Below are 18,465 nucleotides of genomic sequence, written 5' to 3'. Positions count from 1 at the left end.
AGCATCTCCCTCCATCCCCATTCCCATTCCCATCCCCATCCCTCCAGCAGACACAGTGTGGGCACAGCCCAGCATCTCCTGGGGAACCACCCTGCCTCATGGCACAGAAAAGGCAAAACCTCAAACCTTTACATTCCCCACTCATGAAATTTAACTGAATTATTTTCCTCAGTATCGCAGAGGAAAGCCTGGTAAGGAGTTCATCAGCTCTTGTCCCAGACCAAACAGTTCTTGAGAGGTTACCTTGCATTAAAGCAGTCAGCAGTGCTGACTTCAAGGGGCTGATCAAAAAGCTATGGGGAAAAAATAAATGAAAATAAATACAATATTAAATAAATAAATATATAAAAATAAATAAAAATGTTTGCTAACTTCTTATTACATTCGCCATAAAACAAGTTTAAAATTTCAATACTCTGGAAGGGTAACACAGAGCACTTTTAATTCCTATACTACCCATGCTACCTCTACGTATGCTTTGGGTGACCTGCAATTCACAGGAAAAGTCACTTTTGCACAAGATCTTCTGACACCACCAGGATGAGTACTGACATCCTCAAACTTGCCATTAGTCACCAGCAACCACTTTTACAACAGCTTGAATCCAGCATGGTTATTGCTATGGTGTCCATGTGCTATCAGACCAGTATGGCCCTGAAAACAAGGACCAAGATCCTTACAGTTGGCATATAAAATAATGCAGCAAAAAGCACTGTAATTATGAAGAGTGGTAACACAGTTTCTGGGTCTGTTTATTGTATGTAGGTTTCTGAGCTTGGATTTGGCTTTCACTGTCCCCACTATGTTCAGCCAGAGAAATTTAAATAAAACCCAGCTTTCAGAAATTTAAATCACATAAAATGTGTATTTGAGGTGCTAACAAAGCTCCCACAGACCTTTCAGACTTCACATTTGATCACAGCACCATTTAAAAAGGAATAGAGAAAAAAGCCAATAAAGTTACCATGAGAAATGCAGTGTATTTTCAGATTGGAGAAGTTTTCTCTGTAAAGGCAGACAGGTATTTAAATTGGGCCCAAGCAGCTGCCTAATTGGGACCTTCTTGTTAAGACAGTTAAAGAAATATCAGTGGTGCTGAAATTAATTAGGCTAAAATATGTGATGTATAATAATGCTCTTGGAAAAATTTCTAAGATGAGCAGTAACTGCTTTTCTCCTCCAGTGACCTGGCATTTACCATTCCATTCTGTCTGCAAAATACCATTGAATGTTGGTAGTTTGCAGCCAAGTTTTATTTTCCTACCACAAGGCAACAGAAACCATCCTCAAAGCCTCATTTCAGTGGGACATTTGCTTCTTTCCTGTTCAGTTTCTTGGGTGCCCTGTCTATACACAAATTAACTGCTTCAATTGAATAGATGTATATATTTTAAAACAGATGTTTACATTTTTATTGCTTTTACACCCCCAGCATCTCTCAAATTAAATTTAATCATGCCTCTACATGCGTGAGAAAAAAAACTTCTATTTTTGATACTTGTTTTATATTCAGTAACAGGCTCAGGACTGTGATTCCAAAGGGCAGATGAGAAGTGTTTAGCACTCACACCCTCTGCAGCATTCCTCTCTCTCCTGGAGGTCCTAATGAGCTCCAGATAGGGCACAATTTCCCTGCAGGAACACTCCTGGCAGCACTGCATCCCTCTGAAAACAACAAGCACCAGAGCTACCCCCCCACAGGAGACAATCTGCTGTTAAGCTACACCTCGACCAGCAGCATATGGCAGTCCTGGCTCAGTTCAAACCCTCCATAGCATTTTACACCAATTCTCTTCCTCAAAACACAGCTAACAGCAGCACACTCAGCTCATCACATACAATCCAACTCTACAGAGCAGCAGCAGCCAGGTTTGGAGACACCACAATTCCCATGCAGCATCAGCAAGACCTCAGCTGGGCATTTAGCACACCCCAGCCTTGTGCAGCCCTTCAGGAGCTGCTAATCTGCATTGAAAGATCCTTACAGCTCTTAAAATACTTAACTCAATACTTCAGGGTGCTTAAACGGCAAGCTGCCTTCTATCTTCAAATATCTACAGAACTAACAGTAGCACTCTTAAGTTAGGAGTGACAAATACTAGAAAACCTCCACAATTTGGCTTCCATATCTCTGAATTGGTATTTCAGTGACAGATGTTTGTTGCGGCAAAAACCTCTGTCAGAACAAAATTAGGTGATCTATCATTTTAAGATATGGTCTTCATATACTGTTTACTCGAAGATATCACTTGCCTCAAGCCAATTTTGACCAAGAACATTTTGTGATATGGAAGTGATTTGTATATCATCATTTTTGTGATAAATGTAGCTCTTGAACACAAAATAACCTACTATTCCACAGTATTACAGTTAAAACTCCTTCACCAGTAAATCTGTACTACTGCTTTTATTACTACAAAGATACTGTATCTAGACTTCAATGCATTTCCCATTTTTATTCACTGAATAAGGCTGCCTGGCTTCTTGGCTTTACATCAGGGACCTTGGCCCTCTCCCCTGCTTCATCCTGGAGATGCTCCTCGGGTTTTGGGGGGCACAGGAGGAACTCAGAATCCACCCCCCCAACAGAGACCTTTGCATTTGGTTTTGGCAAACAGGGCAAAGGAGACAGCAATGCAAAATATCTCCCAGATCCAGAGTGCTGAGGGGCAGGGGCTGCTCCAGCTGTTCATGTGGCATCCAAAATGAAGCATTCGGCTCCACCACCACTGCTTTAGAGGCACCAGCCCTCCTCCAAGAGTCTAAAGCCTTCTGCCTCATGGATATTTGGAATAAACCAGCAGCCTCCAGCTCACCCCCTGCAGTGGCAGCAGGGCAGGGGATGTGTTAACATGAGCCAACCACAACGGGCTGAGAGGCACCATAAAGCACAGAAGGTGGACAAATCACAGCTGTAGGTGGATGAGACAGAACAAGAACATCCCGAGGGGCTGAGTAAACAAAGGGAAGCATCTATCACTTGGTCTGGGCAAAGCACCTTAAACCTGAGGAGTTTCCACCACCTATGCAGAACCTGACACCTTTTCAGAGACCCCTGGTTATCAGGAACACCTGCAAAGTAGAAAATCAGAAGGGGTCCATGTATTATAATAAAAGCCACTGAATAAGCACAATTTGGTAATGAGCTCCAGCCACTGCTAGCCTTGGGTTAATCTAAAACACAGTCCTAGCAATGAGGGGCTCCAGCTTTGCAGCCTTCCCAAAGCAAGAGCTGACCTGACACTGATGGCACCATCGGGAAGCCAGAGAGCAGCACCACAGTGCACAGACACAGATCCCTCACCCATCAAGTCCCTGGCTCTGCTGTCAGCATTGTCAGGGCTTGCAGCAGGAGGAAACTCAAGTCCAGAGGTGACCTGACTCCCCGCCTGCTCCATCACAGGATATGGAGGCTACACCAAAGGTTTTTCTCTGTTCCAACTTAAAAAGCCCTTTTTATCAGAGAAGTGGTGCAGAGGTGTTGCCATGGTGTTAGTCCATTTGCATCCTGACTGACCAACACCAGGAGGAATTCCTCACCAGTGCATGGGGGCCACGGTGTAACACAGCCCCAGCTCAGCTCTGTTACCCCATGTGTTTGCCCTGGCTGCCCACACGTTTGGAAGGACCCTCAGCAACCCACCTGCTCTGCTTTGTCCATCAGCTTCCCCATCAGGGTAACCCAGCACCAAGATCTGCTGGGTACTATTTTAGGAATAAAAACGGCTTTAAGGGGAGAGATGATTTTTAACCTCGTTACAGTGGCAGGAGAACAGACTGGGAAGCAAAAAAAGTCTTTTTGGGGGGATGAGGGGAAATCATTCTTATCATTAGGCTCACAACACTGGAGAGCAACACTGCAGTTCAGAGCTCCAACAGCAAGATAAATGAATTTACAAGAACCACGAGTACTGTGGCCTTTGTTCCTTTCACAGGCTGAGATTTAAAATAGCACAGATCAGGCTGCCCAGCTAGAAGCAGGACACTGCACTCTACCCAGCTTATTAAAAAGCTATCCTTCAGCAGGTGTTAATTTTACCACATGTGTACCAACAGCTTTCAATAAAACATCTTTTATATCGGAAGCTGAGAGCACAGAACTTGCTGGGAACAAGATTTTTTGTACTATTTAATGGCAAGTGCCCAACTTGCTGCTTGGTAAAGGAAAACTGGGTAGTTATTCACATGAGATTCCACTATAATCAAAATTAGCTCAAGTGCAATTTGGTGTTACCACTGTTTGGAAAAAGGTAGCATGAATATCTTGTTGACAGAGAAATAAGAAAGCTCTTTCTGAATGTTAATCAGAACAGAAACCTGCTCTTCCACTGCAATATCCCTAGAAGAGATTGCTTATTCTATTGGAAAAAAAAACCAAACAAAAAACAACACAAAGTTCTGAAGCCATGTGCAGAAAACAGTGAAAACCATGCTCCAGTCCATATGGGAATGGTCCTGGCTGGGACTGGCAAGCATTTGAGGGCAGCAAAGCACACAGGGATCTTCCAGAGAGCCTCTGCTCATCAACAGCACAGAAAAACCACAGGAAACTGGGGACAAGTGATCACATTTTGCCTATTTTTGGTATTAATTCCAGCACACTGGAATACAAAATTTTTCTTCAAAAAGTCAGAAAACTCTACAATGCCTCAAATTAAAAAGAAAATATTAATTTGGCAGAGTCTAAGGAAAAAACTGGTATTACAAGAAGGGACTCTACTTCAAAGTCTTCACCATGAAGGATTAACAACAAATACACTGTGCAGAAGGATTCTTTCAATAGGATAATTTCAAGACTCTTGATTTAATGATCCAATTCTCCTTTTTTCAAAGTTTGCAGAAGAACGTGTATATTATATACTCTGATCTTTTCACTTGTTCAAATCAGTATCTGCAAGTCCTCACAGAAGGGAAATTCTCACTCACAGATGCTTCATAACTTAAACAAATAAAATCACAAGACTGTTGCATCCAGGATGTGCAAAAATGATACATTTGGAAACTAAACATTAAAGTGTGTGCTAAAGGCACAAAGGAAAACCCAAATCTTCCAATATAGAGAAAAAGGTTAGAATTAGGACTTCTCGGGGAGTTTTGACCACGATTGGTTTCCATCTGTCAACTGTATAAACCAACAATTATTTCCTTTTGCTATTACATCAAAAAAACCAAGACATCATGATTTGGCCTACAGCAACATAACCACTGAAAGAATTTTTTGCTAGGGATCAATTTGCATGATAAACTGTTGTTAACAGATACCATCTGTTTTTAAATTTAGTAAAAGGGCCCATATTATACAGCTCATTACAAATATTACTAACTCTTAGACAATGACTCTTGTAAAGTGTATATTGTAGTTAATGAAGTAGAAAGCTTAAACAACAAATCATTTACAAGTTTTTGTACAGTACTTCTAATGGAGGGAGTTTATAATCGTAGAAAAATGTAATCACTTATGTTAAGCAATCCATGGACCTAGTCAATGTAGCACAAACAGCCATTATGCAAAATTATGACATTAAAGGGAAAAAGACTATTGCAGACTTTGCATTTTACACGAGATGCCACACGGGCTAATAACTTTGAAAGAATTAAACAGGTGAGAGCCTTCACTTTAAAAATAGTATTTTTCCACCAAATATCAAAAGCATATTCAACTTGGCCTGAGATTTGCTGCCCTGAATTAGACCTGACACCAGTAACAAAGGGGATTCTGTAATGGACATGGGCTCTTACAATACAGTGCATTAATGGGCATCATGGTGAACATAATCTGTCAGGAACAGTCACAATAAAGATGTTCTACTGATTAATGTTCCACTAGGCCTGTATTTAATAATTTATATAATTTGTATTAACTTTAAAATTGCCATCACTATGGCGGGCAAGGAAAAAACACCACAAACAATTCCATATAATAGTTTTACATGGGAAAACATTATACATTGCAATTAAAAGTGTTAGGTTCATACAGGCGCAATCGTTCAAGATTTACCGAGATGAATCGTTGTGAAACAAAGCTGCACATTTAAACAATATAATCAGAGAACACTTCTAAGAGATCATAAATACTTTATATATTACATTAATATTGCTGTTTGGTGTAATTGCATTTATATTCTTATAAACTGGGTTTTTAAGTATTACTCCCATAACGATGTACGCTTCTATAAAATTAACTTAAAATCATGACAGCACGTCTTATAAAAAATGTCCCCGTTCATTTTTCTGTATTTGTATCAAGAAAGAGAAACATTACAGTACTAAAACTGGTCATTCCACATTCATTCACTTAATCCTTGTTTTTATACAAAGAATTAAGCACCCCTTCCCCACGCATTACACAGCGCGGCTCGCGGGTATTGGTCAAGAATATCCTATGCTATCCTATCAGGATGATTAATGAAGGCACCTTTTTCACAGAATGTCAGCCTCTGCCTTTTTAACAACTGACCTTTCATAGAATACTACTGAACTCATAATTCCACTTTTGTTCAGTTTCTTATTAGTGGAGTTAAAATTAATACTTATGGGAATGATGGCTAAGGTGATGCACAGTAAATCTTAGAGCACATCAACCTTCTGCACCAACTACCCAAGGAATAGTACCTGCATTTGTCTAGTTCAATAGCATAAGTATTCTAGTAAAACCCTGTGTCCTTTTAAAAGACAAATTAGGTCAATATTCAACCCTCTTTTCAAGTGCAAAGGTGTACATCTGGAGAAAGACTTTCAAAGTTCAGATATCCTTGCAAAATAGTTAATGCCTACTGTACAGGGAGGGATTGTGTGTCCTGCTGCACTGTTTGAAGCTTCCAAGATGAAGAAAACAATACATGGCAGAAAGAAACTGAGAAGCAGCTCAAAATCTGTTGGGTTGTGTTTAGTTACTGGAGAGCAACATTAAAAAAAAGAGATTAAATCCTCAACAAGGATATTCAGTAATGTAACTGCCTATATTTTTATGCCTTATAAAAACGCTGGCATTAACTCTTTTTCCTCAGTTTTACACATTAATATGAGTATACCCAGAAGCTATCAAGCTCCAGAAGGCTTTCCATCCTGGAAGATATTTTATCATAAAGATGTGAAACTTTTTATTGGCACACAAAGATCAACACACACGCTCTGGCAGCACCGTATCTGATGTCAAACACTTAAGACATCACACAACTGCCAGCAATTGTGTTGGAAAACGTGCAATAACATAAGCAAACTGCAGCTTAATTTTCCTCTATGCATTCATTCCCATTCATGTGGAGTCCAGTCACATTCATTATGGGAGAAGGCAGCTGCATTATGGCTAAATACTGGATCTTGCAAACAGAATGGCCAGGGCACTGCTGCAGCCCTTGCAAATCAAAGAGGCCAGGAGGATTTCACCCTCAATGAGCCTTTCTAGAACAAAGCCAGAGGCCACTGGAATAGATTTCAACCTTTCCTTCAAACTCAGTATTTTTCAGAAGGTCAGCTGGGTTGTAACTTAACTTTCCCATAACCTGAGACACATGGAAATGCCCAGCTCCCCAGCAGAACAGTTCCTGTAAGGCAACTTCATAAACTGACCACACTCCACTTTTGGCACAGCCTTCCTGACCCTTTCTCCAGGATGCATTGCACCAGTAAGCACAGCCAGAAAAACAAAACCCACACACACAAAAAAACCTTCTCTGGAATGCATTTTACTTCTACAACAAAAGTAAATGGTATTTTCTGGCTCTTTCAGCACCTAGAAACACTACTGCACTGGGGCAAGGTTTTTCCTTCCAAGAAACCATGAAAAATTTTACAGCTTTGTAACTGCTGACTATTCAGAACTTGCATGAGAAAAGAATGATTTCTGAAAAACATATTGAAACACTGAGTCCCAGCATAACTTTGAAAGGGGGTTTCAACCAGAATTGCCAAGGGAAGACCACTGTCATCTTTCCAGCATCTGCTTACACAGATGAAAAAATAAATGCACAACATTTACTATTGAAGGATAAACTGATTTTAAAAGATTGATTTAAAAAGAATCTGAAAGAGTCTTCAAAAGATGGATGCTTGGTCCAGCCTGGTTCTAAGCCTCACTCTCCAACTCTTCCCTGGGCTCTCAGAAAGTTCTTCAGCAAAATCCAGGTGAGAGCTACTGGGGAGCTCCACTCCAACACTTTTTTTGCAATACCAGCCAACCAGTGCAGCTTCCCCACTGCACAGTAACAAACAGAATTACTGAAAAGGTCCACTGAAGCAGGTTCTTAGTTCTGATCCCCTCTGTAGGCTGAAATTTAATTCCGGGATCTGTAGCTATTCAGTAAACAAGGCAGTCATGCTAGCATGAAAGCTTTTTTTTAAGTGACAGAACAGTATTTAGAAAAATATTGTTGTAAAAACTCAATTCCTTATCAGTTGAGAAGTTCACTCGAGATGGAGAAGATTCCCAATTTAAGTGCTGGATGAATAAAAAGATATTTCCCAATTAATGTACACATATGTCTTCTGGAGACCAACAAAAACCCAGACCTTCCAATCCTGCAAGTGCTACCCTGACAGAGCCTGTAGTTAAGTTGTGTGAGTTAGAGTTACCTTGGCCATAAATTACCCCAATTACTCTGGATTTTTTATAGCAAAGTGATAGACCTGGAAGAAAAGTATTGAGTGAAGACAAAGTTACAGTGTGAATTGACACAAAGCAAAAAAAGTGGTACACAGATGTGTCACAATTGCTAGTATTATTTTACTATTTCAGCAACACTCCTATTCAATAAATTGTAAATATATGCTCATTCTGATAGTTCTGAGATTTCCATAAAACAAAAAATTAAGATGCAGCAAGCTTTTGGAATCAGTGACAGTGAGCTATCTGATAGAGTTCAGAAATGCCAGAGCCAACCTGAAGCAGCCCTTCACTGCCACTCACGTACAAGTTACAAAAATACCCAAGAAACACACAGAACCAAAGTTTTCAGTCCTAGCAAACCGGACTAAAAAGACTAAAAGCAGCAGCTTTGATAGAGCTGTTTTCTACATGCAATTTTGTAGCTTATAAAAGAATTCAAGATTCTAAATCCACATCATAGGGATGTGATCCTTGGGATGTGGTCACAGCACTATCAGCAAGCAGAAAGTGTTACCAAAAATGTATACTCAAGCTACTTTGTTTTCCTTCAGCTTCATTATACCTGGGGATTGTTTTCTGGCAATTTGGAATCTTTTTAACTGTGACTTATCACTGCTTCAGACAAAACATTCTTTGTTTGCTTTCAAGTTACCTGCATGCACTGGAAATCATTTACATCACGAATGGTTTTTTTGTTCCTGCATCCTTTTGTTATTGCTATAAGTTCTATGAAAAAGAATTTAAAAGCATATTTCCCAGAACAGCCAGGAAGCACGAGAGGCTATCACAACCCTGAGGATATCCTCTGTTTCACACTGAAGCATAAATCTTGAAACCCAGAGGATATCTGCATAAATGAGGATCATTTGGACAACCTCAGGGTCGCAGGCGGTATCACCCAGCACACAGAAAATTCCTGACCCACCGGAGCTGAGAGGTGATCCCAACCGTGGCCAGCAGGAATTGCAACCAACACTGGAGCAGAGTCCAACAGGGATCAGGATCAGACACGAACCTGAGCAGAGCTGCAAAAGAAAAGCTTCCTAAGATGCTCAGGTGCAAAAAGCCTTCCAAAGCAAGCAACAAAACCCCCACAAGACCAAGTCCCCCTTGGTTACTCTTCCCTGGTACCATCGTTGTTAGAAAGCAAAGAAATCTGACTCAAGGAATTCAAGCAGAGCTGGAGAGTCCAGAGAGTCTGAGGTGCCCTGTGCCAGGGAGAGGGGGTCACCCAGACCTGGGGTCAGTCTGGACTCCTCAGTTTCAGAGGTATAAACAGAAGACATTTTCTGTATTCTTCAGGTGTTCGTGTCAGCATGTAAAATTAGAACAAACTATTTTCAGAAGTGAAGAACATTCATGAGCTGTGAAGAATGACTATTTCCAAATTATTGAGGTATTACATTTCAAATTGCCTTAATCTAACCTGATTTATATTTATGGCCAAGTTTCATACAGTGTTTAAACTTTCAACAACTCCTCCCAAGGCAGATCATTGAACCTGAAGAGTTTAAAAAATAAGGCTGGAAATATTCTCCATCCTGCTTCTCCCTTACGTCCAGGCATCTACTCACCAGGCTGCTAAGTGCAGTTATCCATCACAAGAGCTTTTCTAAATGTATTTTGCTCAGCACAGTTGTAGTTTATGTATTAGTCTACTGTAGCACCATGTACCACAGGAGCTCTAGATTAATGCAGCAGCTACAGAAAACTTGGTGTGCTGCCACAACAGTTTGTACATCAATAACTGCAGCGGCCAGACGTGTTCCCAGGGAGCTGCAAGCTTTGTGCTTGGCACCCACTGATCCACCCAGCAATCCAACAGCCACTCTGCCAGGGAAAGCTGTGACAGAACCCCTTAAACTTTTAGGAATATTGAGACATTTCCTACTGAGGCACGGAGGGCTACAAAAGCAGCTGTCTGGGTAAAGGGGACTTGTACAGAGCTTCAAGGAGAGTGACTTTAGTGGCAGAGGTGGCTTGGGGCAAGATGGAAATAAGCAGCTTGCTTTTATCTGTTTGAAAAGGACTTGGGAACCATTCAGGTGTCACAGTGGGGAAGCTGCCCTTGTGGAACAGGTTCTGCAGCACCTAAACCACAGCCCCTGTGCTGCACCTTTGCAGTGCACATAACAAATCAACTGGAAAAAATGAACTCGTTGTCCAGACTCTGTGACAAAAATCAAACCTGTGGAATCCAAAGTTCCAGGGAGGCAGCCAGTCCAGTCACTTGCTTCTTCACAGGTGACAAGAACCACACCTAGCTGTCTAGTAGCAGTTCAGTGAATGAAGCAGCAATGAGGGGTTTTGGATGTTTTCTTTCCAGCTCCAGAGAGCTTTCCAGCAGGAGCAGAGAGTGGTGACCACCTCTGCAGCTAACCTGTTACAGTGAATCCAAGATGCAAAGCCTTGTCCCGGGAGACAAGCTGCCCCAAGCTTGGCAATGCCTTCCCAGCATCTCCCAGGTGAGATACCTGTGTGCATTCCACACCAGCGGGGGTGCCACATGCACCTGCAGCAGTGCCCACAGAACAATGACTTAAACTCAATTCTACACAAGTCTAGACTTTTCCTAATGGACCTCTAAATAAATTAGACATAGATTTACCCATCAGGAAGACACAGGGTTCTTAGGAACAGCTCTGCAGACAGAGATCCTGACAGCAAATGATAAAACCAGAAGCTTGAGGCCCAAGGTCTGGGAGACCCAGGAGTTCCCCAGTGCAACCTTCAGCTGATGGGGCACCAGCACCCGCTGCTCCATCCTGGGGCCAGGAACTTTGCACCACTGACCAGGATTATTCTCATTTTTCATCAGAGTTTTACAAGATGCAATATGGAAACCAGTATTAAATGTTTAATGCGATCAGCAATTCACAATTATTTCCTAAGTGTCTTTTCCTGGATAACTTTTTCCACTGCATGATCTTAGTGAGGAGATAATAGGAGAAGCTGCTTTTGAATAAGTTTTACATTTCCCTTGCTCAACTCGAACATAACAATGCCACCATTATTAATATTTTTACTCCACAAAACAGCACTAGCCTTCCAAAGAAAAAGTCCTTGACCAAAATATCAGAGGATATTAAACTGAGAAGTGATCTACTGATGCAAATCATTAAATCTATTTGCATTTGCTTACTGAACCCTAACACAGAAATTAAACTACATAGTGTGGGAAAAAGAGCTGGTTTTGCATGGTTAAAAGGAGACATCTTGGAAGATCCAAGCTCTGTGTCATTAATTTTCCTTCTTCCCCTCATTAACAAGTAAAATGTTTTCACTGCTTGAAAAGTTTTAATAAATAGGAAAAAGCAGGGCAGCTGACATAAGTTTTTAATGTAATATACAAGAGCTTTTAATATTTTTACATATATTAATGTAAAAGCTAAAAATAAATGTTAAAAGGTTACATTTGTGAAGAAAGAAAAATGGCATTTACAGTTACAGGATAAGGTTTCCCAATTTAACACTTTCTCCTCTGGTTGTGAAGCTCATTTGCCATTTCAGTGCCAAGGTGAGCCATGGGACTTAGGGACACAGCCACCTGCACCCCAGGGTCATTTCTGGGCTTTGTCCTACCAAGCCTTAAATTCTCTTTAAAGAGGGAATTAAGGGAGGCATTTGAAGAACAGCTGTGATTAGCACTAGCATGGGTACCATGGGACCTTTGAGAGTTTTCCTGCAAATGCAGGAACCCAAAGCAGCAAGCAGTGACCAGCAGCTGCCACCTCCAGCTGGGAAAAGCCCCCCCAAAAATCCTGGCACCTCTCAAACACTGCACAGGGCAGCACTAACAGGTTTTGTAGTTCAGTCTCTCCCTTCTGGAGAACTGCAAGAAGGGTTCAAGATGGGCACCTGTACTTCTACCCCTCTGTCTAACTTCAGAACAGCTCTGGGGCTTTAAATTATCCTGGGCATTATCTACACACATTTCTAGACTTTTTTTGGAGGACTAGAAAAGCCTGAGAAGAAACCAGCAGATATGATGCAATATTGAAGACTGCTGCAAGCAGATGCAATATTGAAGAATACCCAGTAAGTCTGATAGATAACAGAAACATAATCCATGTCATCCTGCAGCCCTTTTTCCATCTTTACAGCAGGGATTTGCTATGGAAAAATGCTCCACTGTATTAATCTACCTCTGTCAGCACAAGTGGAAAGGTTCCACTCATGGCCTGAATCACGGAAGAGTTAAAAGATCCACCAGGCATCCTGTCTGTGGCACAGTATAGGGCAGGGTGTCAGGAAAAGATTTATTTTACTTAGAAATTTCTAGAAGAGATTATTCTGCCCAGACAAATTCTCACACTTCTCAGCAAAATTATTTTTCATTGCTATTACAGCTCTACATCTTCTGCACTAGAAATAAACCCATCATATTTGTGGTATTTTCAAGTGGGTGTCTGCAGAAGTTATATTATCTAATACACTTTGTTGTTATTTTTGCCATTTTAAAATATCATCACTGGAAAAGGCTCTCTCTGGGTTGCTGGAACATTTCCTGCTTCAGAAGCCTTGACCAAGCAGCAAGGTTGGCAAACACACACCAGGCAAAGCTCTTTGCTGTTCTGCACTCTAAGTCTTCCAGCATTTTGAACTGGCATTAATTATAACATTAAAGCTTTTAAACCATCAAGTTATTACCATAAATAGTTGCACAATAGAAATATAGGGGCAGGTTTAATTTTTTATTTTTATTTTACATAGACTCCTCAAAGGTTTCTCTAGTCAGATTTATGGACACAAACACAACTGAAGACTGCAGAAAACACCCCTGAATTTTGTACCACCCCCTTTGACAGCTGAATACACAGGCAGCAGTGCTGTCAGGAAAAATAACATAGCATAAATACTATATAAAGGAGAGTATTGATTACAGTGGAGTTTCCTGAGATTCAGTTCAGTTTAAGGAACAGAGGAATATGGGTTTTGGCAATCATGCAAAGCAAAGTTCACCATCCACACCTGACAGTAAAACTCATCCTTCAAACCCTTCCTAAAAACATCTGGAACTTCGTATTTGAGCTGTGCTACATGCAAGGCTTTGACAAAGTCTAAACTTTCTACATGGTTTTAGAGGTTTTGAGAAAAGAGGGGGCTTTTTTAGTTTTTTGAAACACTATTTCCAATATTTTCTTACCTTCATGCAGCATAAGCAGTGTGTAGCACCACCACAAGAAACTATGAAAAAACCTAGCCCAGTTTATTTTTAATAAAAGAAGGACTATGCTATATAATAACTCTTCCTGCCACATCCATTGAATCTGCTGAAATAAAGATTGATGCCTGGATATTTGTAGACACTACTACCAGAGAAGGTAATATTTCTTTTTTTTTCCTTAAAAAAAGATACACCACCTTCCTGGAATTTTGAAATAATTTGAAGTAACCACCATCATCTTCCCATCAAGGAATCTGCATGCAGTTTTCTAGATCATTGGCAGAAAACTCACTGAGACTTGCAAACACTCAGTGCCACAAGTTAACATACATTTAGAAATGAAAAGCTCAGACAAAGATGTGTAAGACTGTGACCTTCTCCTTTGGGGACTGCTCTTTACAAGCACCCACAAAATGCTTTCCCTTTACCCATCAATTAATAAATCCCAACTGGGAAGGGCTGAAGCAGAAGCAGCACAGAGCCCCCCCTCACTCCCACAGCCTGACCACATTTTCAGGGGAAATAAATGTCCAAAATCCTGTATGGGTTTTGCCCCAGGTGCTGAGCAAGCATCACTCCAGAAAGAGCTGGAATCCCTGAGCCAAAGCAGCACTGGGATGCTTTGGGGAAGGTCCTACAGGAGCAGGGAACATGAGGAGCAGGACTCAGGGCACTCATGTAATGCAGACTGTACCTCAAACCTCATCTCCTGATCTTAACACCCACAAAAAAGCCACCTAATGAACCATTTTCCAGTCACTGTAGACAGTAATTAAATACACTGAGCTACATAAAAGGGCCCTGTAAGACATCCTGTGATCATAAGTGGCTGCTTACAGTCTGTACAAGAGCTCTGGAAAGTCCACAGAGGGGGTTCTGACATCTTCCCTCTGGGAGGACTATGACCTTAACAGAGAACAAACAATGCTGCAGTACCAGTTAGGAAAACCAACCAAAAAGTAGTAATAGTTTTCCAAAACTGCAGAGGTGTTTATTTTTTTTTTTTTACATTACTACTCGTAAGGACTATAAACTGCACACGTGCCACAGGACAACTCCACAGGGACAGGGGTCTTGGTCTTTGAAATAATTAGCAGTACAGCTTTACTTAGAGAAGAATAATGGTTGTAAATACAGCTGCTCCTCTTCAACAGCAAAAACATCAGGCTGTGCAGGAGCAGAACCCAGTGCCTTGGTTCCACCAGGTACTTTCCACCACATCTTTCGTCAAGAAACAACCTGGAGTACCAACAGCTTCAGCCTCCAGCAGGTCTCTGGGTCATCTTTTCCCTCTCCCCAGCTCTGCACTTAAAATTATCCTAAAGCCATTAACTTCTTTACTCCAAACGTGTACTTTGTGTCCTTTATGTTTTATCCTGCACCATTTTAATTATGAAGTCTCTGCTGTCACACAATAATGTTAAGGAAGAACGGAGCAGGGAAGAGTGGCACCTCTTCCAGGCTGCACTGCCAAGACCCTTCTATTCACACAAGTCCCATCAGATGCTCATGGTGAGACAGAAGTCTATTCAAAGCAGCAGAGCAGTCACATACCTACCTCCTTCAGTTGGCTTTTAGTGTGCCCCTGAGCTCCACTAAGTTCCTCAGCCTTGGCTGATGCTTATTGGAAAAATAGGAGGAGTGGCACAATCTCAAATGCCTCCCACTTGTGGCATCAAAGTGAGATATCACTCACAGTAAATTTTACAGTATGAGGAATGAAACAGTTAGCAAAGTTGACATTTAAACCATCATCACTGGCTATGATTAAACACCTCAGAGATGAACAGAGGGGTTCACACCTCTCCAAGTTATTGTTCTAGGCTCTTATCAGACTCAGCTGCATCCGCTGTGTTTGCACACACTTGAGATTTTCTTTGCATCTGTAATGGCTGGAAACCTGTTTAAACTGAGATTCTGCAGAGTTCCTGATAAAGTTAAACTGGCAGAGAGAGATTGACTCAAACCCTGGCAAACTTCTTGAGCTGAAGATTCACCCCTAAAAGGTTTAGGCAGATTAATAATACAAGAATGGCCAAACTGGCTCCTTGTTCCTCCTCCCCTGATCTCCCAGTCAGATGCAGGGAAAAGAAACAGTGTAAAGAAAATTGCAAATAACCTGCAAGAAACAGAGAGCAGATAGGATCACACTGCTTCCAAAAAAATCCTTCTTTTGAAAATATAAAGGGAAGCCTGGGGTATCCCTACACAACTAGGAAAATGCACATTTTGACCAATCAAGGAATCCTAAAACAAGTCAGGCTGCCCAATCTCACTTCTCATAAAAGGTATGTGAAACACCAACAACTTCTGAGGTGTCTCAAACTGCAGTTTGCACTCAAATACCCCCAGTTCCCTGGGTCTACAGAGGGGCAGATGACCAGCAGAAACCATTTTAGTTAGCATGCAATAAATTAAAACTTTCACCATAATGTTCAGCTGCAAGTCAAAGTATACAATTATGGTATGTAGGAAATCATTTTATGCATATGTACACAAGTATCTAACAAGTGTGAATAAAACCTCCTCTTCCCCAAACAGAAACCATTACCCTGTGCCATGCCTCCACTTTTAAAGTCTGCAGCTTCACAAGGGGCAGAATAACCTCAGGTTATTACAATTAGTTTCATCTCATTAATAGATCAATTTCTTTCAAGCATACTGAAAACTGAATTTTACTTTGTTGCTTCTCCTTTTATACTACATTATAGCCTGTGCTCTTAAGTTTTAAGGAGAGCCATCACAGAATAGGCTGTAATCTCAGGTGATTAATTGCACAGCATTTTACAAGCTGTAAAATAGAGCAAGATCTCCACAAACCGATTATGCCATTAACCAGGCACACTTATCAGACTTTTCTACAACTACCAGGCTTGTCTGACTGATTGCGAGTCTTAAGTATTTATATATTTCAAAGGTTTACTTATTTTTGTTGTTAAAACCCCCTAAAAATCCATATTGATTGTTACATGCAATTCTACATAAGAAGTCCCAAGCACAGCAGAGCAGAATACCAATATTTATTACAGGGCTTCTGCTCATTATGGTTCACTCTGACAGGGCTCCATTAAAATCAATTTTTACGTTTCTCATGGTTTGGGGTTTTTCTACCCAATGTTTTTACCACAGTGTTTATTAGCCAGTTAGGAGAGGCACGGGGTGCTGTTTGGGTTTTATTTTATTCTGTTGAAAATAACAAGTCTTGATTAAACAGCTCTTCACTAGCTATGAGTAGAAGAGATTCCATGTTATACTTCAGCAGCCATTTACAGATGGCTTTAAAATGTCTAGAACTTTGTAATCAGTAAAGACAAAAGCAAGTCTCACCTTTCACCTCTTTTCCAGATGCAAATTTTTGAAGTAATTGTAAGAATATTCTGCTTACCATTAACTTCTGAATCACCCTTGAGTACTATTCAATCATTAATATAACAATTTTTGCATATAACTTATCAGATGGCATGATTTAAGTGGTACCAAGATGCCACTAAAGCCTCAACACTTCTGGGAGGCCAGGAAATGAACTCACCAGTGAGAAAAATGAAATGAAGACCAGATAAAAAATGAAGAACCCAGGAAAGGCTCTCTCTGATGTCTGCCTGAAGAACACAACCTCGAGATCCTCCTTCAACCAGCCAGCCTGCTCACATTACACATGAGCACATGGTCCTTCCAAAGGGGGAAAAACCCTGCCTTGCAGCAATGCCACCTCCAGAGGGGGAACAACCCACTGCCTGTGGCAGCATCTTTCACTTGTGCAGGAATGAGCAAGTAACAAAGGATGAGACTTCTTAGGAAAGATCTACAAAATTTACAAAATTTACAAAGTATGCAAGGAGGTCTTAGTCCTCAGTGACAGATTCACACGGCCAAAATCAGGGGTTGGGATGCACTTTCCAAACCTGTGTTAAAAATGCCTTTATTTCCTAACATTTCTCTGCCACCATTACTGATGCAGCAAGCACCGTGTGCCCAGCACGGCTCATAAAAACAAGCACTCATAGTCATGTCTTGGCTCCTCCAGGCAATCTCTTCCCTCTACCACATCCACAAACATAAGATCAATAGGACATGAACTCACCCACTTGGCAGCAGGCTCATTTTTGGAAGTTTTATTTCATGTAAGCCCATTTCACACCCAGATATCTCCAGCTTTCCCACGGGGCTGAGCAGAACCACGCGCTTCTCCTTGCACTGAGATTCCCCTCCTTTGGAAGTCACCTGTGCAGGAAAACAGAACCCACTTTAAATGCATGTGTTTTCACCAAGGAACATTCATCTCAAGATATTTTGAGTAGGTTTCAAAAGTTGTTTGTTTGTTTTTTTTTTTTTAAAGGAAGAAAACAGTGTATATCAAATTTCCCCAGCTATGGCTTTTACTTTCAAGACTCCGACTTAAAATGTTCATTCCTAAGAAGTCAGCATTTAAATCAAAGTTTCAGAACCCATATTAACTAGCAGAAGAGTGACCTTTGAAAAAAAAGTCAAGTAATAGCAGTTTCATGGTTGGTTTCTCAGCTAACATGCAATGCGTTTTGACATTGATTTCAAAAGGATTATTGTGACAACAAAGTATATTCACTGCTTTACAGCAGCAGTGTTATGCAAATAACTGCTGGGACACAAATAGAGGATGTCTGCTGGAAAAATATATGAAAAAAATCAATCATTCCTTAGGAAAAGCAGCATTTTT

General features: G+C 40.9%; 1 protein-coding gene across 1 annotated transcript in view; it reads right to left on the bottom strand.

Annotated features, from left to right (window-relative positions):
* Positions 1-18,465, bottom strand: part of MGMT (O-6-methylguanine-DNA methyltransferase) — a 122,627-nt gene that overhangs the window by 86,803 nt on the left and 17,359 nt on the right. The window contains exon 3 of the mRNA XM_071749686.1: positions 17,854-17,993. Coding sequence (XP_071605787.1) covers positions 17,854-17,993 — 140 coding nt within the window. The remainder of the gene's footprint in view (positions 1-17,853; positions 17,994-18,465) is intronic.

Source organism: Heliangelus exortis, chromosome 7 (assembly GCF_036169615.1).
Source record: "Heliangelus exortis chromosome 7, bHelExo1.hap1, whole genome shotgun sequence".
NCBI lineage: Eukaryota > Metazoa > Chordata > Aves > Apodiformes > Trochilidae > Heliangelus > Heliangelus exortis.
The sequence above is the reverse complement of the archived record's forward strand: the minus strand, read 5'-3'. Positions and strand labels throughout refer to the sequence as shown.